Consider the following 21,305-nt stretch of genomic DNA (forward strand, 5'->3'; position numbering starts at 1 on the left):
ATGATTCAATTCTATTCAGGCCTGTCGTGATGAACCAAGATGCATCTCGTACAACTATGGGAGATCAGCAGGCGCCAATGTGAATAATTGAATGACTGTGGAATTGGTGACTTATGTAACAGAGTGAAGTCTCTTATTCACTCCAGGGTCTTTATATTTTTTCAGATAAAAGAAATCATAGATAGGTAACATACCTATACCATAAACATTTGCAGCTGAATTTAAGCTGCCTAATCTGAAAAGTGTTCGTTAGTATGTTAAATTAAAATTTATGGCTGTTTTGCTCAGATTTAACCACGTCCTTTACTGTAAAATTGCATCCCCACCGAACAATTTTTTTATCTGATGAGTTCGTTCAACACAAAATCTAAATCGATGGAAAAAGGCTTAAAGCTTCAAACTCTTGCGTCTGTTTTTTTTTCAATAGAAATCTTCAATCAGAAGTTGCTGTACGTCAAGGGGCTGTGCTCTTTGAGTCAGCTTTCTTTTAAGATGCGCTACTCCTCGACAGCATAATTGGAAGCATTTCATCGGACATGTTGAAATTTTCTTCCAAAAGAACTTCATATAAAGAAATCCCTTACCTAAAAAGGAACAAGAATATCACATCATTAGTAACTGGTTTTTCAGAGATAACCCTACTACACATGATCTGACGGCTCAAACGATCACCTTCCGGAAGAAAATGAGTGTGCCAGCATTAACCTTTGACGGAGCAGCAAATAATCTCAGAGAGAAACGGCCAATGCTCATAGTTATTTCAAGCCTTGGGAAATAATCTAATTTCTATTGTCCAGCCAATTCAGCCAATTCATTGCGGGCGTATTTGGGAACGCCATTCAGTCATCTTTGATAAAGATAAATAGAGGGGTGGGGAATGTTGGGCGCGAGTGGAAAAATAACAGCCAAATAAGTAGACTAAAAATGACTGAAATGAGCCAGCCAAAAAAAGTAAACCCTTTTCACTTGTTCTGATCCTCAACGTTTTGCAAATAGCAGATGGAAGCTAAAAACGCGAACTAATTAATCCAGTATTAATACCAAAAAGTACCTACTCTCCAGTGATGCTGCCAACCTCTAATAAAATACACGTGATACTATTAACAGTTAAGAATCATTAAGAATTGTTAGGTCTAATACTATGATCGGGAATGGGGACGTTAAACGGGATTAGCAATAATTCCCACGCTGCCCGCTAAGAAACAAGAGCGTAGCATTAAAAAAAGATTGCATTAACGTGGCTTACCCAAAGCAACCAGCAGCACAGAGCTGTTAAGGAGCACAAAGAGGATGTTGATTGTGATGGAGTCATTTCCTTTGTCACTTTCACTGACATCATAGTTGGTGTACATTGCACCCAGGCAGACATCAAAGAAGATAATCCAGAGAACCAAGATTTGAAGTGTATCTTCAAACTTGCCTTTTATTGGACGGAGGAGGGTGTAGACCACTCCAAACGTACTCACTATAACCACAGCAAAGCCATTTTGAGAAAAGTTGTCAGATCCAAAGAACAAGATTAACGAGGTTAATATCAGCTTACGGTACAATTCTACTATCTCCCAAAACCAAAACTTTTCCTTGTAGTTTTCAAAGAACACTCTCAACCCAAAGGAAATGTTTTCACCTGAGCCTCGGAATTTGTAAATGAGAAGCAACATCACAAGAGGAAATACCGCAGGATACAATGCAAACACAGCAGCGATGGGCCAGTATAATTGGTGACGAGGGGAGAAACACTTGATGGAATAGTCGGCCCTTAGGAGGGATGTGCATTCACTCTTCTTTTCTGTAAAGCAGATTTCGACGCAAGAGCCAGGCAGAGGTAGAATGCGAATAATTGTGTTACTTGTTATTGGGTATGAAGCCAGTAGAAACAAGAAAATGTTTCGATAGCATGATTTCTTTAACGTAGAAATTGTTTGTAATATTTCGCTGTTGGGACGATCCAGTCTTCCTTTGATGTAGCGTCTTTTAAGGAATAGATACAAAAGAATGATGAAAACAACTAAAGTGTTCACAGAAATAATCAGTACGAATTTCTGGAACTGGTCTAGTCGCAGTCGAGAATGCATGCAACTTAATGGAGCAAATTGGAAAATGTTTCCCTCAACGAAGTGTAGATATTTTTCCATGGAGATCAAAGCTACCGGCCAGTGAACCCTCACCAGTGATGAGAAAATGCCTGTAACAACTTGGTAAAATCCAATCACAATCTTGAAGCACGACATGATGACATCTGCGATGGTACGACTGTCCTCTGTGTCCTTTGAGTCTCCCCACAGAACCATCATAAACACCACAACAAAGATAATAATTACTCCAAGGGATGAAATCACAGTAATGGTCATACTTGGACATTTCAAACAAGCATTGAATCGGAGATAATGGTCACTAGTACAAGAAGCACAAAGAATCCCTCGATAGCCTTCATTACATTTTGAGTCAATTCCACCCCTGCAAGAGGCAACACGAGGACATTTTAGTGGCTTTGGCAGTGAACTGTTAAATTTAGAGAAGGTTTTGTTGTATGTAGGGCTAATGGTGTTGATGTTATCAACAAAACTCTTATAAAACAATTTAGTTTGATCGGTCCAGTTCCAGAAATAATTCGGTGCCAGTATTGCTGTATCGTTGTTGCAGTCGATGCCATAAGCTGGACATGCTGAGCAGGGACCAAAACGATCCAACCTGTAAAACCCATGGAGGCATCTACATGCACGATAACCAGCAGTTTCATTAGATTTAGTACCTGTTCAGAGAACAATAGGTATATTTCAAAAACAGTGTTTATTAATGTGAGTGCCTAATAATTCGTTTTACCACCTGAAACTGAACACGTAACTCTAAATTTGCATTTGAGAAATGTTACATCCGAATTTGCGTCCACATTTACAAACTCGGTTCGAATTCGTAAATCCGATACAAAATGGTTATTCCTTAAGTATATGTTAAGTATATGCCCGAGATTAAAGGGGAGATTCAGGTAGACACGCATCTGGTTTACAAGCAAGGTCCTTTTGTAAGTAAGCACCCCATCGACACAACAGCGTTTGTTTGACGTCCGGTTGGAAAAGTTGGAAACAATTCATAACCTGTTCCCTTTCCTTTTTCAAATTTAGCTCACATTTAAGACAAAAAAAAATATGAAAGTTAACTTTGATAAGAACATTATCTTCAATAAATGACAGGCCCCGAAGGCAAGCGGGGTGTGCATATTAACACTCTAAAAGCTACGTTCTCAATGTAAAAGGCCAGTAACTATCTAAATTCTGTCTAGCACCTGATGCCCATATAGAACATAGTACCTTATGTTGAAGACTATCCTCAATCTTGGAATATAGATAAATCATGTTTTCACACGACCTATCGATACCTATTGATCGTCTTTTCTATTGGTTATCAGTCCTTGTCACTGACCAGTGCGTGGGAGCAAAGCTCTGGTATTGAGATTGCACAAGTCAGCTGTACTACCAGTTATACAAGTCAGCTGTACTACCATACCTTACTTATTGTCACCTAGTGTGGCACTTTTGTAGAGCTAGCGATGCACGCAAACTTGAATGACTACAGGAAAGGGGCTTGAGGGCCGTTTACAAGAACAAGCATGCTAGTTATACTGATCTACTGGAGAGAGCCAAGTTGCCAACGCTAGCGAACAGGCGTTTACAGGACATATGTATTCTCATGTATAAAGTTAAACATAGATTATGTCCAAATAGCATCTGTAACATTTTTAACGAGCATAATTCCACGTATAACCTGAGACAATCAGATTTTTCTACTCCTAGATACAACACTGTTACTTATGGAAAGCACTCTTTGCGTTATGTAGGACCCAAACTATGGGGAAAACTTTCTACGGCTGACAGATCAGCCAAGACTCTGCAGGCTTTCACAAACCGTATTCGCAAAAAAGATATAACTCCCTTAATGGACAGCGGCTGTAAGGGATGCATCCTATGCTGCACTTAGTGCCTCTCAAGTCAAAACATTATTATAAGATTTTAACATTTTTTACACCATAGATTATAATAACATTTTTATATGACTTATATATATTTTTATTGTATTTATATTTAGTATTAGTGTAGCTTTTAGTTTTTAGCAGTGTCCCCTAATTAGTATGGTTTTATTTTCCAGGCTATAAGGCTTTGACACTTAAATAAAGTTTCTTATCTTATCTTTTACAATACCTACCGTATGGGCATGCCCAACAATCAGTTGCACTTTTTCCAGGATGACGTTTCTCTGAGACGAAAGTACCATTGTTGCAAGTTTTGCATTTAATTTCTCCCATTTCGTCCTGGTAAAAGCCTCCTGTATACGAATACGTATGCACATTTAGGTTACAAACTAAAATAACCTCAGCTTGGCGTTAGCAAACTTAAGATAATCTAATAATTAAGGCAATAATTTACTATAATTGATTGTTCAAATTAAAAGAAAGAAATGCATTTGTTTCATGTTTTCTGTTCGCAGTGTTGTTGTTGTTATTTTGTTGACGGTAGTACTGGTACTGTTGACTGTTGTTGTTATTTAACCCAGCCAGATTTTCTATGCGCTCCTAAATCTATGAACTTCTTTATTCTATAGTTGAACTTGACGCAGCCATCTAAGATAAAGACAACAAGCAACATTTTCATGCTAAATTTTGTTTGGATTTCCCTGAACTATCCCCCCCCCTCCCCCCCCCCCCAAAAAAAGGGTCAGTTGAACCAGCCCAAACCAGTTAGTGATGGCTTTTTGTAATAACATTTCAACCTGATGATGTTTGTACAGTGTTTGGTTAAATATACTAATTGTCTTCCTTTAGTATACCATAGGACCAGCTTTACTTTCTCTTAACGGTCTGTCAAATTGAATGCTAATTCTGCATGATAATTGCGCTTAATACTACTTCTTTTTCTAGCAATTTTATAACTCATTTACCTGCAGTGCATTTGAAACAATCTCCTCTTCTGTCACTATAGGAACCAGGCGAACAGAAGCTGCAGTTAAAACAGCTGCCACTGGAGTTACAGTGATATCGATTACAATGAAGACCAAAATCAAGCGGTTTAGGCCTCACTCCTCTTTCTTCGTCAATTATTGTTATGTAAGACGATTCTGACGGTGCGCATTTACTGAAGGAGTTTAAAGTACTGTAGTTATTCTACTTCAATACAAGTGGTTAGTTCGTTACAAAATTGCGGGTGTTAAATTAGATGTGCCTCGTTGCCTTATTTTGAGAAAAAAGGTCACCTCATATTTTTAACTAAATCCTTTATATTTTCCCAATACTACCAACCTTGCTACATTTTGTTTTATCATAACTGTAAAAGTTTTTAATACCAGCCTTTTTCACAATCTAGATCTAAAAGTTGGTTGTAATTTCGACGTTTCGAACAGTTTCACTGGTCTTCTTCAGGTTTGTTTTTAATTTTAAAGATCAACATGGCGGATAGTTCAGGAGAACTGAAAACCGAAACTCCTCTCGTGTTGCTTTCAAACCTGGAAGGAGGATTAAAGAAGTAAACAGAAATGTCAAGAGCCGCTTAGCGAAAGACAAAAATGTGTTGTATATAAGATCTCTGGTGCCTGTCAGAGTGCTGTGTATTTTGAAGTGGCTTTACACCTTTTGCAGACGAGAAATAAAGAGCATATGGACAAAGCCAGACAGACCAAAGAGGACTTCAAAAAGGGAGCACTCTGTGAGAGGAGGAAGATGGGGTCTATCACGCGACTTTATGGAATTTCAGAGTGACTTTAGCTAATATAGCGCCAAGATCGTGGCCAAGGGGAGAGGATAAGGACAAAAATAAATTCTCGAGGGATTTGAATCATTACGGGGGAAACACCGTGGAATGAAAGTAATCAACAATTTCGACCACCTGCAAACATGGAGGCCAATTCTAAATAAACAATTTTTTACCATGAAAAAGTTCATAATAAACGATGAATTGTTGCATTCGTACGTAAAAAGTTAAATGAAATAAATCGTCTTTATTTCACAATTATAGCAATAAATAGTCTTGCGAATTACAAACCTGTAACCTTAGATTCCCGAGGGAATTTAGAAGTGTTGTGTTTTTGTGGAAGGAGAAAACCGGAGAGTCCGGAGAAAAACCCTCGGAGCCACATATGACGCCGGGTCCGGTTATCGAATTGGTTGGACGCGAGTGCTCTCGCCACAGCGTCATTCCTGCTCCCCTGATGTGTCTTATAAGACTGCGTTTCCTGCGAATTTTATAACGTTTACGTCATGTTATGGTCATGATGTGCTTCAGTGTGCAGTCACCAAGCAAAACAACGACCCGCCATATTTACTTTTTTAATTTTATATCAAGCCTAAAGAAGACCAGTGAAACTGCTCAAAACGTCGATTTGAAACCATTTTTAACTTCAGAAAGAATCTCAAAGAACTGGCAACTTCTGATTCTTTAGAATGATATGTAAATGTTTCAGAGATACGAATCACCACTGGTACTTCCGTTGTAGCCGAAACCCTTGCACAGCCGGCACAAAAATGGCTAGCTCATCTCCTTACTCCTTGTGCCTGTTGTTTTTCATTTTCGCCTTTCCTTTTCTCTCTATTTTTTATTTTTACTCGTTGGAAATACCAGCGATAGTTTATACATCATTAGGCTGTTAGATCAAAGTTGGGGAAAATCCAATTTACTGAAAATATATCCACAAAAGCCTGATCCACAGGGGGCTTGCTAACACTCCTAACCGCTTCATGTAGACAGAAGTCAGAGTTTCCTTCCCCAGTAGTACTTATTTAAAGTTTGTGTTCAGCTTGTTACTTACATAATGACACCACAGATACCTGTTGGGAACTGCTGAATGTTCTTACATGCTATAAACCTGAAGATAAAATAAATTTGACATGTTTCAAAACTTTGTTGTTCAATGTTAGATTGTGTGAGGGTTTTGCTTGGTTTAAAAGATCGATAAACATGCGCAAAAAATATAAATAGGGCATCAGGTTTGATCTGTAAATTTCACGTAGCGTCAACTCAGATCGAGCTGAATGTGGGCGAAATTTCTAAAGGATTGAACTTAACCTTTGGTAGAAAAAAAACATTATTTTTCTCATTTTAAATTTATAAATGTCTGCCCACAACTTCCTGAGGTGCAGATAGGGAAATTTCCATCAGTATATTAACCCTTGAACGTACAAGGGGGCATCCACCCCTCCCTCATAAGGTTTTTTCGAAATTTTGTGAAAAAGGATTTACTTAGTAGTGCTGAAACTTTCAGTAGCTGTTCATTTATCCCTTGCAGAAATTTTGATTTGTCAACCATGTGTCCATGATATTTGATATTGCCATGGCAACGTTTTAATTACAAGCAGGTCTGCCCAGAAATTGTCATTTTTATTTTTCCATTTTTTTAACAAAATTGTACGATTTGTTTAATTTTATACTGCATAAGCATTCTAGCTTGATTTTGCATCAATTCCCGTTATTTTCTGACTTCCTAAGAGAATGGTGAAATCGAAGATGGCGGTTCCGAGATGGCGGCTGTAATGACGTCATGTGACGTCACAGCCAACAAAAACGATTTTATCTTGTAGAGTAAGGTAGGTGCTTTTAACTCAGTGCAAAATAATTTCGCTGCGTCTTAATACAAGGGAGAGATTCCATGACCCCCCCCCCCCTCCCTCCTCCTTGTACCACGGTGGAGTATGAATTTGCTTGTACGTCCGAGAGTTAAGATTAAAATAAATCAATAGGCAATCTAATACCTTAGTTGTTTTCTCAAACACACACTGTTGATTTGTAAAAATGTTGGTTGAAATTTTACCACCTTATGTGAGTGAGTGAGGTAGAGATCTCTTGAAAGGCGTTCAAAAAGTAGCCGGCCAAAGAATGATTTATCTTTGGCTATTATTATAGCTGTTACTGCTATCTACGCTTACACTTGAGTATTTGATCTCACTCCATCAAATATTCCAGCCGGCAATCTCTTTAGGGGATTGCTAAAAAGTGTCCTGAAAGTAACATGCGATCCATCTCAAACACTGTAAATAACATTATAGAATATAGTCTTGCTTAAATGTGACATTAAAACAATCACTATAAGCATAAGGCGACCACTTCAGTCTGCCATAATGCATTACATCGTCGATTACTTAAAGAAGAAGTTCATTTCAAAATGGTACCTTTTTCTTCGCGCCAATGAAAAGATAATTCCAAGATATGTTAGTCACCAAAATTTGAGCTTCCAAAGAGTATTCAAACGCTATGAGATCCTTGTTTGAAGTAGTCCGAAGATCTAAAACCGACCGCTGCCGGCGATGTATGTGTGATGTCAAAGAGCTCAACCTGACTTTGGCAGGAAGTTTAAACATTGTTTAAATAATTGACACTTCTTGCTTATTTCTGCGTTCGATGAAGGAGAACGCTTACTACAGTCAACTCTCGCCTTGCAGACACCCTGTTATTGCGGACATTCGCTATTACGGACAAAATCCAGATCCCCGGCGAAAGAGGATTGAGTGGAAATGACTCCCGCTAATACGGACTCTCGCTATAACCCGAGCGGGTCCGCAAAAACGAGAGTTAACTGTAGTTATTAGCTTGTTTTTTTTTTTTTTTTTTGGAATGCCTGTTTGTGCAGCATCACTTTGCAAACTGGGCTCCAAGAGATAGTTAAAGTTGAGCTCTTTGAGGTCACGCCAGGTTAGTTACTCCAAAATGTCGGCGGCCGGTTCGCAATTTTCGGACTATTGGTGCGTTACACATCACATTTATTTCACCTCAGATTTACAAGGGTAGCTGTAGAGCTAATTTCTCGAGAAAGAAAAGACGAAGAAAAAATAAATAAATAAATAACATATCTTTGTAATACCTTTTCGTTGGCGTGAAGAAAAAAAACTACACAATACATTTCATTAAAGCTTAATTAAATGAAAGTTTATGTATACAGGCAACTCTCGCCTTGCGGACACCCCGCTATTACGGACACTCGCTATTACGGACAAAATCCAGATCACGAGCGAAAGCTTAAAAGGTTTCACTGGAAACGACTCCCGCTATTACGGAATTAGGGACACTTTCGTGGTACCAACATAACAGTTTTTATTGTTTTGACTCTCGATAAAACGGACACAATGAACTTCTCGTCTGACATATTTACGTAAAATTGCAGTCTGTTGTTTATTCTTTCTGCAAACACACTTCAAACGACTTCTGACTTCAGGCCCTCATCCAGCTATCCTATTAAAACCGACTGCTTAGCAAGTTTCACCATTGTTGATAATCCTGTCATAGTCTATATTATTTAACGTGTATAAAGACGGCACTTTTTTCTGACACCCCGCAATTACGGACACTAAACGACGTCCCGAGCGTGTCCGCTATAACGAGAGTTGACTGTATATAAAAATAAATCACTCACAAATACTGAAGATTTGAAAGGTTATGAAAACCTTTTTCCTGAATTTGTTCAACTGCATTGCCATGGAGGAACCTTCGTAAGTGATGGATAAAGTTTAACGTTATTCATTCATTATATCCACGGTCAGGGGTTGTGAGATAAAAGATAAATGAAATCTGGGGCTTTTCCTTGGCTTTGCGGACTTCTAGGGTAGAGCACGAAATTATAAGCAATGACATCATTCTTAGCAACATGTCACAGTGACTTTAAAAATTTATTTGTATATACTTACAGAATTTCCAAGTGGATTGCAACAAAAGTGTAACTTGAAATGAAAGTAAGCCTATTTTTTATAAGCGTCTTGCAAAATATAACAATAAATTATGATAAATATGTCACAAGACGGGTGAGGCAAGGTGCCGTGGGTGGGTGGGTCGTGCGTCGTGCGTCGTGGCAAGTTCGCCCACGATGGCAAAGGAGCATTCTCCTTGATGTGTTACTTTTGGAATACGTTTTTTCTTTTTAACGAAAACATATTCATCTTTCATGTCTGGCGCACAGTTTCGCCTTTTTCCCTTTATGTCTGCCTGAAAGTTTTACAAGAGTGGCCTGGAAATTGCAAATATTTGCTTGACCTTGGCGTGCATGCTGCTTGCCGAGAATTTTCGGATCCGCAACGTTTGTTAACAAACAATTTATTGAACGATTTCATGTTCGTAGCTTGGTGGTTCTTCATTCCATGTTGAGTGAATGATCATGTCATTCATTTACTTGTTTTTCCAATTTTATTAGGAATCCTTGGCTAGCCAAGGATTCGTGTCTTTTCTCGGTCTTTTCAAGTGAAAAAATATATACAACAGCTCGAGTCTTTTTTTTTTCAACTGTAAGGGATTTCTTCAGTACACCTACTGGAATTTTTGTTTCCCATACAATTTCCCATACCATTTTTTTATTTCTCTAATGAAAAAAATAAAGAGATTTTTCAGTTGTTCGTTACCTACCAGTGATACAATTGGTAGGGTGGGAACGCTCAAGAATGATTGTTTGCTGAAAGCATTTGCAGAATTATCATCAAAACTTAAAGCGAGAGAAACTCTTTATATTCTTGAAATGACTTAATAATTGGATACCAGTATTAACATTTCCGAGTTTCAAGTTTGTTACACAAGGTCATATCGATGTTGCTGTTTCAGAATCCGAAATTACAGGTGCTGTGTCGACCCGCGGTCAAACGACAGAAATAGGCCAAAAACAAGACAAGTACTTCAAAGATTAGGCTTTTATTTAAACAGTTCAAAGTTCAAAGTTTGAAACATTATCGGTATCGTTATAGTTTACTAAGATTTTTGGGCTTTATTAAAAAATTCTACGTGTTTTGAGGTAAGGGTGTGTCGAGAGTTGACCCTCCGTTGTCATTTAAAGCTTACGGCTACAGATACACTATTACAGGTTGCGTTTAATGAAATTAAAGGGACATCAAAACTTGCACTGCCAAGCACTGTAACGAAATGAACATTCCATTTTGTTGAACTGACTAATGTTATATTATAGACCATTATTTTAAGATAAAAACGTTTATATTATTATTGCACATATTCCGAAAAAAAATATTCGCGTAAATATCCCAAGAAACCCAGTGGAAATATTTCGAAACACGTCTCCCACTGATTCACACACTGATCCCTGATTTAAACTCCCATATCATACAACTGAAATGACAGCAAAAGAAGTAACTGATCGGCTTATCAGCCGAACTGAAGAAAGTTGTCGAAACAATCGTTTTAAGGGTGTTCTTGTTTGATTTTTCAGTTTTGCTGCAAGCTAGCGGTAGTCTCGTGCAACGTAAAACCTCCATCAAAGGTCTTTGAAAGTTACCAGAGATAGATTATAACTCGGCTTATACACCAGAAATCCACGGGGAACAACCGCTGTTGCTAAATGGAATGTGAAACAGCAAAAATAATGAATTTGATGTGTCAATTTCGGACGCACGACGCACGACGCACGACCCACGACCCACGAACCCACGACCCACGAACCCACGATCCACGAACCCACGAACCCACGAACCCACGAACCCACGACCCACGACCCACGACCCACGACCCACGACCCACGACCCACGACCCACGACCCACGACCCACGACCCCAATCATTAATAACAAACTAAATAGCTTACAATCTCTTCAGATTTACGAGCCCAGTGAACGATTGACGGCTGATGTAAGAGATGTTGTTGAAGTTTAAATACCTTAAAGAAGAAAAAATAAAGGGTGTTTAGTAAAACTATACGATAACAAGGAGCTTGAGAAGCTTGAGAAGCTTAAAATCGGGCGGTTAATAATTAACTATCTTCTTTGACTTGAAAGGCAGGGTACAGTACAGTACACTTAAGGAACACTCAGTCGGAGGTTTGCTTAAGTCACAGTCTGCATAAGCCGTATTAGTGTGTAGAACATAAAATCTGGAATGTTTTCAAGATTGCATTATTACTTTATGACATAATGGTCTCAATTTATAAATATATTTCGCACAATACAAATAAACGATTGAACTAGACGACTAGAAAATATAATTGTTTAACACTTAGCAAAGTGCAGCCTTTTCGCAATAATTAATAAAGGTGGGGTTTTACCTGAAGACCATTTTTCCAACGCTTTAGGTGGCTGACGCAAAGTATAAGGGCTGGAAAATACTGAAAACCATTTCAGCCGCGTTTAAAGAAATCCAGAAAAGCTTTACTCATCCCATATATCTTTGTTTGCAGTATTTTTGGGCGATGTTTAGGGATGTCTGGGAGGCGATAGTTTTTCTCAAAGGATTTGCAAAATTTAGACAAATAAGAAATATTGGAGATTTAATGTGACTTTAAAGTTAGAATTTGGTGGACGGACACCAAACAGTCCCCTGACAACCTGGACTGCTCTTGCGAGGGGGTCAACTGTTTGGTGGTGTTTCCATTTTTTTCTTCAATCCCTTCTTTAAATCTCTTAAAATTTCATTCAAATTCAGGTAGAACCCCACCTTAAGTTTTGTTCTTGTGAAAAAATAACAGAAGTCAAAGGTTGCGTGATATAACCAAACATAGATTTTAATTCTCCCTCCCTTTCCCTCTCCTTAGCCTTTCACCCTCACCTGTCCCTCCCTTTCTACTCCCATCCTCCCTCTCCCTCCCCTCTCCTACAGTCTTTTACTCCACCTAATCCCATCGAGCTATTTACTCCAATTACCTCCACCCTCACCAGCGTTTTGGGGGAGGGAAGGGTTGACAGTTACACAGTAGTCCGAGGTCTGCATATGTCACGCAGTTTCTGTGAGCTCTAGAAGTCATCTTCTTTTTAACACACACGCCTAGGCAAGCTCCAGCTTAGGTTTGAAAATTTATATTGCGTTACAAATCTTCAACAAAATTGTTCTTGGGACGTTAATGGTCGTTAATGATCTTGGAAATTGAAATATGATTTTACTGGAACAGATAAACAGTTTAAAACTGTGTAGCTAAAACGAAAATCGGTTTAATTTTGGCGCAAAGATGCCATAAAATGTATAAATTCGGGACCCAAACAGTGCTATTTGAGTTAGTTTTATTTGTAAGCTGGAAATTATTTCTTTGAACAACAGCTATAATTAATTCGAAATTTTCGTTGGAATGATTATCCTAATTCACGAAACAACAAATTTAATTTCAATTTGGTGACCAAAGACTGTTGAATTTCGATTGAATTCCCTCCAAAATAGACGCAGTAAATTTCTAAGAGCTTGCACATCAAAGTAAAATAGGTTTTAAGATGGCTAGCCTTAATTATTCAGTAAAAAGTCATATTTTTCTTCAATCGTTTGAAGCTACATGGTTTTCTCACGCTGTGTCACGCTTCAATGACTCTGCCTCAACTCGGTAGAAGGGCTGTGAATTCCGCATGTAAAGGCGGGCTATGTTTCATCCCTTCTAGCCGGGTCACTCGGTTAGCCGGGGCGCCCTCCCTCCATGTAAACAGGCCCTAAGGTCTTGGTATGGGAATTCAAAATTAAGGCAAATTTCCGTTATTCTCTAATTGCTTGGCACACTAGTATGCGTACAAACAAAAAAACAAGGAAAAGGATACTGAAACGGTCAGGAGATGTATGCAAACAATTGAATAGCCCAATTTCGATATATTAAAATTCAGCCTAAAACAATAGACCTCGGGACGAGGCTCCGGGGACTAAACTATAGAGTTTGTGGGGTTTATTCCCCGGAGCCTCGTAGTGATGTCTATTGTTTTAGGCCGAATTTTAAAATATCGAAATTGGGCTATTGAATGAAAAATGCCGAAAATCCGAAAATAGCATTTTCAAGCATCTAAAGTACTAAGGATTTTTGCTGATCAACATAGAAAATAAGTTCACAATGGTTTGTTCCCAAAACGTTTTTTACTGTACAGAAGGGTCTGTATACCGTATTGAAAAATTCAGAACGAACCGACGTCGGCCCGCTACCATGATATCATGTTGAAAAAATTAGCTCGTTCGAAACCGTAGCAAAATCGTTAGAGACATACAAGATACAGCCGTTTACTGGCAGTCTTAGAAAATGCTGAGTCAAAATAAAGTTTTAAAATTCCCTTTATCAATATGGTTCTTATCTTTTTATTCAGTTCTATGAACTGCTTTTATGCAGAACTGTCCAACAAAGATTTCAATTTCCTTAAAGTCTCGGGACAAAAGGATATTGAGAAAATATTTCGTGCAGAATGTAATTAAAAGCGAATGTTTTCACGTCTATAAATACTTCAAGCAGTTGAATGAAAAACCGTTTTGTTTTCATTAATGGGAACCACTTTCAAATAGTTAATGCGTAAAAAATAACAATCAGATCAGAATACAATAATTATCAATGCAAGGTTTCACTATTATACTTCTTTGTTGCAAGTTCAAATGTATGCAAATTTCGTGTGAAATGTAATTTGATTCCACTGTCTTGTTTCCCATGTTCATGAATGGTGAAAGCAAACTCTTTCTTAAGATTGTTGTACGTTAATAAAACCCATTGGCCTGTTTTGTTCTCCTGATCATGTTTTTGTTTTCCTGATCATTTTTTGTGACAGGCGACTTTGACGCCCAACTGTGCGGAAATGAAAATCGACACACTTCCTGCTAAATTTATAAAAAATAGTTTTAAAGTGGAGTCCGCCTCAAACAAATGTACCGCCAGATGACACTGCTATTTGTAGAAACCAGCAAAGCGTCTAGTTTCAAAGTTTCCCACAAAAACATTGCGTGACATGAATGACGTTACCCCTTTTATTTACAAGAATAGCTTCAACTTGTCAAAGCAACTACAGTTTTACAATGGTGATTATTAGTACTTTACCCCTTAAGCTTTTTTCTCTATCCTCCCGCCGAAGCAAAGAAGAGAACCAGATTGCAGATTAGCCCAAAAGTCGACCCTGTGTGCCTACAACGATTTACTGTCAAAACTGAAATGAAACCGATTGGCCCAGGCTATCTCCGTCGTTTTTGGCCGGCAGGAGACTATCGTCTAGGACGCCCAAAGGGTAAATTATAAATCGGCCACGCCCGATTAATTATGGGCCACTTTGAGTAACTAGGTGCAACTTCCGAGGGTAACGAGGTCAATTGCTTCGAGCCAAAAAGTGGAACACATGTAGAAAAAACCGGAAATCATCCAACTGAGGCCTAGACTATCCCGTCAATCGGTGGCATAAAATGGGCACATAACATGTCAGGAATCGATATTATATTTATTACACTTACAGTCCCTCTAAATCTCCGCAGGCAGTAAACGCTTTATCTGGTATTGACTGCAGCATATTGACGGACAAGTCGCTTGAACAAAAAGATATTATCGTGCAGTAATGAGACACAAACTATTCGTAACAAACTATGTTATAGTGAATTAATCCTAACAAAGTGCAGGGAACTACTTTCTGCCACAGAATGACATTTCTCACTTGTCAAGGTGTATAGGCAAGAGAGGTATGGTTATTATATATTTACCCCCGTTCTGCTACAAGAGATCCTACAAAAAACTTAAAGTATGGTTATATCTTTTACATAATTACAGTCAAACCGGATGTTCTTTTGATGGGAACTTTGCAATGTTGTGGCGCAATGTTCCAATATCGATTGACAGTTTGCTCGTCGCAACCTGCAACTTTCAATTCAAATTTGCCTGAGCAAGTTGCCAAGTTCCAGGTTTCATTTTTCCCGTATGAAACAAAATAATTCCACCTCTGTTTCAAAGAAGGATGAAATAATTGCCCTATGGTTGACTGCTTATCAACAGACTGCGAGAAATATTAGCGACAGGCTTAGTTGAAATCGCCAAACTTGGAATTGTACTTAAAATTTCAAATTTGCTCCGCAAGTTACGGCTTACGTTTGTAATTTTGAAGCGTTATTCCTAGCTTAGCAATGTAAACTAAGCCTGTCGCTTATTTCTCGCATTCTGTTGATAAACAGTCGAATAAGGGGCAATTATTTTCTGTTTCTTTGAAACAAAGGTGGTATAACCTCGTTTTATACGGCAAAATGTAAACTGGAACTTGGCAACTTGCTCGAGCAAATTTGAATTGAAAGTTGCAAGTTGTGACGAGAAAAACTGTCAATCAATTTTGGAACATTGCGCCGCAACATTGCAAAGTTCCCATCAAAAGAGCATCCGGTTTGACTGTAACGAACAGTTTGTGGCAAAAATCATATCATTAGTCAGGCTTTGGGAATTTAGAGAACTTATTATATACTTTTTGTGAAGCACCAACAAGCAAAGCAGATAACTGATAAATGTAAAAAATGTTGTAAATTAGGAACCTATTTTAATTGAAATCAGTAAATTTTTTGGTAGATTGTTTATAGTTACATACATGTACTTTTGCACGGACACGTGTTGAAAGACACTTGCTGGTAAGTAATCAATCTTATTATTTGTTAATGTTCTGAAAGAAAAAGTAATATATAGCAATTAATTACACCTGCCCACATCGTCTGTTTATGTCACTTTCACAAGAGAGCAATCTTTGATTTGGTTAGATCGCAAGGCGTAGATTAATGTTTGGGACAATATTCTAGGTAAAATAATACCACAGACCGTTATAATCGGGGTTAATAGAATAATATGTAATCGTTACGCCCACAAAATTAGTGATTTGTATACAAAATAACCTGATGATTTCCCTTTAGCAGTTTTGTAAAAACCTGGGAGGAAGAAAGTCTGCACTTTTCTTTGACGACATAGCGGTGCCGGGAAATGGTGCAGGTCTATGTTCAAGCCGTTGCTAAGAAAGACGTCACCCAAAGTTTTTTTTTCTCAGAAAGATTTAAAAATCAATGACCGCAAGCGTGTGAAATGCGAAAAGTGGCGCTTTTTGCGTTTGATGTTTCACTCCACTGAGATTTTTTTTTTTTTGCATTTTCAGCCAGATCTCTCACCTGATACTTCACGTCACTGAGAATATTTTGGCGGCGTGGAATAACAAGCGAATGTCTCGGTCGACATTTAAGACATTTAACAACCAAAAAATGGTAAACAATTTCAGAATCATTGGAGTTATTTTAATTAGTATAATTCGTAAGACTTACTTTTGCCAGACTGGTCACCGTTATAACTGCTTGTTGTTTTAATGTCCCGCAAACTTCAAAGTAGCAAAGAAAATGCAAATAGCTATTGTGTTCTGTGAAAAACATGCGAACTAAACAATGAACGTTGTCAAGCTTTTAGCTATGCCCATAGCAACCATAGCTCATGCGCACACTCGGTTGCCCGGCACCGCTATGCCGCATTTCTAAGTTGTGTCACAAAGGAAGTTTCTCCCACCCCCCCCCCCCCCCACCTCTCTCTCTGGTTAAAACAGACTTTTCATGCATGCCTGTTGTGTTCAGTCAAGACGGCACTTTTTATTTCTTCACGTGCCTTTGAAAAAGACCTTGACGACCAAAAATATGGGCGTTCTGTTCTAAACACCCTTAGGGAGAAAGAAATCTGTAAGTTATACTTCTAAGGTAAACGACGGGCATTCCCGTCCTTTTGTTATAACAGTCCCCCCCCCCCCCCCTCCCAACCCCAACTCGGGACAAGGCGAAGCCGAAATTACCACTGGAAACAGCCGGATACACCAAGTGGTGACGTGAAGATATTAGCCCGAGAGTTCCTGAAACAAGACACGCATCCTAAACAATGCGTGCCTCTAACGTCCCATTCATAATGGTTATACGTAATTGTGTTCTACTATACTTGTGTTCCAAAAACTTACATAGTCCACCTAACGTAAGATAAAGTTGCAAGACGTGCGATCTTCTTGATGGGGTTATTTTGAAATCGTCTGTAATAAATAGTCACAATTTTTTGTTAGAATTATATCGCGCATTTATCATATCGGAAACAAAAGACAAATAAAGGGGCGTCGTAATAATCCAATGCAGTAGGATATGGACCACCGGTTACTCCTCATTTTTGTTGAGGAATACATCAACGACGTGACATATTCGATGCGCTTCAGTTACCTTAATTGAAAAACGAAACAACAGACAAAGTTTTGAATGCAAGGAGTTTATTTGAAATAATGTACAACACGTTTGAAATCCAAGGTCAATCAACCCAATTTTGAGTGAATCATATTTCATAAAAAAAAATGTCCTCCTGTCTTTTGGAATATTTGGAACATTGGTAAGGCGAGCTTCCATGTTTTCGCTGAGATCTTCTAGATGATTTAAATTCTTTCTGTGAATCAACATCCAAATAATTCTTAAATTGAATTCCAGGGCGTTTTCTCTGCCTTACTGATGAAAACATTTCTACTGTAGGAGGGTTTGTCAAAGCAGATGGGATCTGGTGCTATAACTAGAAACCAATGGACGACTTAAACGCGTTGCTTTCCTTTAAATGGTTGAAAGCAAACATGCAAATACCCAAATGGTCAAGAACCATATTTGAAAAATCGCAGGAAAAAATTAACCAATCGGAGATTAGCGCCATTGGGTTCCCCGTGTGCCAATCAAAATTCTAAAGTTTCAGGGAATCATAATAACTGATCCCTTGCCATTTGCAGAATTTCAAAAGCTTTTACTGTATTAATTAATTGGGGGGAGGGTGGTTAAAAAAACAAATGTAGAATCTATAAATGAACTCGACTGACTTACAATACGTTAATAGTGGTAACACCCGATAAATCTGGGACAGATGTTAACTGGTTGTCCGCCAAATCCCTGCAATATGAAAAAAAAAGAGGTATTTCTTTCAAAGACTCGTTTCTAGTTCGCTTTCAGGGAATAATTCAATAATATCACACTGGATCATCATTGTTCGGCCTTCCCAGTATGCCTTGCAATTTTCGTCATTTCTCCGCAGCTTTTACTTATACGTAAGGTCTAGGAACGAGTACCATTTTGTCAATAGAATTTCCTTCTAGTCTTAAAGGGTCACGACTCGCGTACGCGCACCAGAAATCAAGAAATTTGAAAAAAGAAGGCCTTTGCCGTAGAGTTCGACACAATCCATTAAATCCATCAGTATTGCGACCTCAAAGAGGTCTGAGCCTTTTTGCAAGACAAGATTATTTAGTTTAGTTTAGTTTGGTGGGATTAGCTTTGAGGCTTTCGAATGTGAGAGCATTTTCTGTCACGGTTGTTTTGATTTATTGTTCTGTCTGCGTTCGCTAAAGTGATACAAAGTAAATAAAGTGTTATAAAGTGATAATAAGTGTTGTAAAGTGATAATATAAAGTGATAATATAAAGTGATAATAAAGTAAATGAAGTAATAATAAAGTGTTATCGCGGAAGAACTAAAATTACCTTGTATTGGTTTAATTATTTACGAAGAAAAATGTTTAGCTTGATTCAACGCAACACGAATAATATGTGGCGTGAAAAAGAACTGCTCATAGATTTCCAACCAAACTTTGGGGGGTCACCGATAAGGAGCAGGAAGACCTTGTATATACCACATCATTCCTTGAAGTACTGGCAAAGTATCTGTATTTATTTTAAAGAAGGATCGAATTTGATCGCTCACCGTACTCGTTTACGAGAAAACAATGATTCATCTCTCTCGCGAGCCAAGCTGCATAGGAAAAAACCGACCATTTTGTTTGTCTGCGAGCGCTAATTACACGTACAATTCTGCACAGTAATGATGCGCAATGCAATACTAGGGAGAGAACATTTCGACATGTAATTTCCTATAAAGATGAGGGAAAAAAACTGCAACATTTCGAAGTCATCTTGACTTCACTATCAAATAGAAAGATAACAGTTGTAGTTTCGAGTTAAAATACAAACAAGAAGCTTAAAGCAGCTAATAACCAGACACTTAACCACTTCTTTCAGTTCTTTTGCTAGAATGGCGCCGCACAGTGGAAAAATCTGAAGAAAAGCAGCCACTTAGGAAGCACACAAGTCTGATGTCTGCGTGAGTCACGCAGTGTGCTTAAGTTGAATTTCCCTCATTCCGTCATCTCTTGCCTTAGTCCACATGCCTGGAGAAATACACTTCTTTGGCTTCGTTTCCATTCCTTGCCACGTAATGTAACCCTTGAGAATTATTTCTTTCAACTTTAAAAACAAAATTGACGTCGAAATGAATGAATAATTTCCAGATGAGAAAGGAACAACTCTCTGAAGAGCATCGCATAGTCCGAAGAGCTCTTTTCCTGCTTATCTTTGCAAATGTTTATCCTGTTCCGATAATTAAATAAAATAAACCCAAACGAGTTAAATGGAATAAAAATAGTCCATTTCTCGCCAAAATAAAGAGTAGACTAACGTTTGTATGTGTCACGCAGTTTGCGTGAGCTGGAGTAGTGAGCGAAAACTTCCCTCATTACGTCATTTTTTCTTTAACCCACATGCAAAAGATAAACTCTTGCCTAGACTTGCAAATGTTTATTTTGTTCCGAATAGATAAATAAAAAATACGTTCAAACCACTCGAATGGCAGAAATTTAATTCGGTAAACTGAAATTAGAGAAGCTTAAAAACCAATTTCTTTACTCGAATAACACTGCTATCAGCGGCATTGAAGTCGAATGATCCAAAGCGAGTGTTACTGTGCGATTCAGCAGGTAATTCTCTTGGCACGATGGCATGTGTCCCGTGCCTAGACACTTTCTTACTGGGTTTTCAATTTTCGTTTCGATTCCAAAAATAAGCTGAAAACAAAAGGTAAAGTGGAATATCCGATCCAGAAAATTGCAATTGGCCTTTGGTCGAATCAGGAGGGATCGAATATAATATTATGAGTGACATGATATCAGAATATACCGACGTTTTTATTATCGCCGACGACAAATTTTTGTTGGTAGTGTTGGCCAAGTGGAGGTCTGAGGTGAGAAACCATGAAAAAAAAAGAAAGAAAATAAAATTGAGCGAATTATGAACAGGCGCTCCGCCCGGTTAAAAAAGGCGACACTTTGAACTCTAATGACCGTGAAACACTTTTTTAATAGTCTAGTATACTTTGTCACCTTTAGCTGTTTTTAAACTCAACACTAAAAACATTATCTTTCTACTTGATAACGTTATTTTAAAATAATTGCGAAATTTAATACGCGCGAAAAAACATTGCGTGGAATTTAAACACGCGAAAATTAATACCACATTATGTATCAAAACAATAAAAATATCTATTCGTCTTGTTTTCGACTAGAACCTTTCTCTGATTACCGTTTTCTTCAGCCTGTAGATCGGGTAAGACCTCTTTAGTACAATCACCAATGTTTCCGTATGTAGGCTCCTTGTAGTAATATTGAACCAGACCTTTGTGTATTTCCAGTATTTCCTTAGTCAATGACGACTGATCCAGAAAACAACGACAAAATCGCGAAATTTAATACACTTTAGCTCTTATATTTCTTGCGGTCGCAAAAATTAATACTCGCAAAATTTGGCTCCCTAATTTTCGCGAAATAAATTACACGCGAAAATTATTAGTAACAATAAGGTAC

General features: G+C 38.1%; 1 protein-coding gene across 1 annotated transcript in view; it reads right to left on the reverse strand.

The window, feature by feature from the left end:
- The window catches only part of LOC144650588 (uncharacterized), a 131,889-nt gene that overhangs the window by 98,214 nt on the left and 12,370 nt on the right, over positions 1-21,305 (reverse strand). The window contains exons 10-14 of the mRNA XM_078510298.1: positions 18,503-18,568; positions 17,617-17,685; positions 16,231-16,302; positions 15,122-15,193; positions 11,547-11,618 (exon numbers count right to left, since the gene is read on the reverse strand). Of these exons, the coding sequence (XP_078366424.1) occupies positions 11,547-11,618; positions 15,122-15,193; positions 16,231-16,302; positions 17,617-17,685; positions 18,503-18,568 (351 nt within the window). The remainder of the gene's footprint in view (positions 1-11,546; positions 11,619-15,121; positions 15,194-16,230; positions 16,303-17,616; positions 17,686-18,502; positions 18,569-21,305) is intronic.

This window comes from Oculina patagonica, chromosome 4 (assembly GCF_052425735.1).
Source record: "Oculina patagonica isolate OP01 chromosome 4, crgOcupat, whole genome shotgun sequence".
In the NCBI taxonomy this organism is placed as follows: domain Eukaryota; kingdom Metazoa; phylum Cnidaria; class Anthozoa; order Scleractinia; family Oculinidae; genus Oculina; species Oculina patagonica.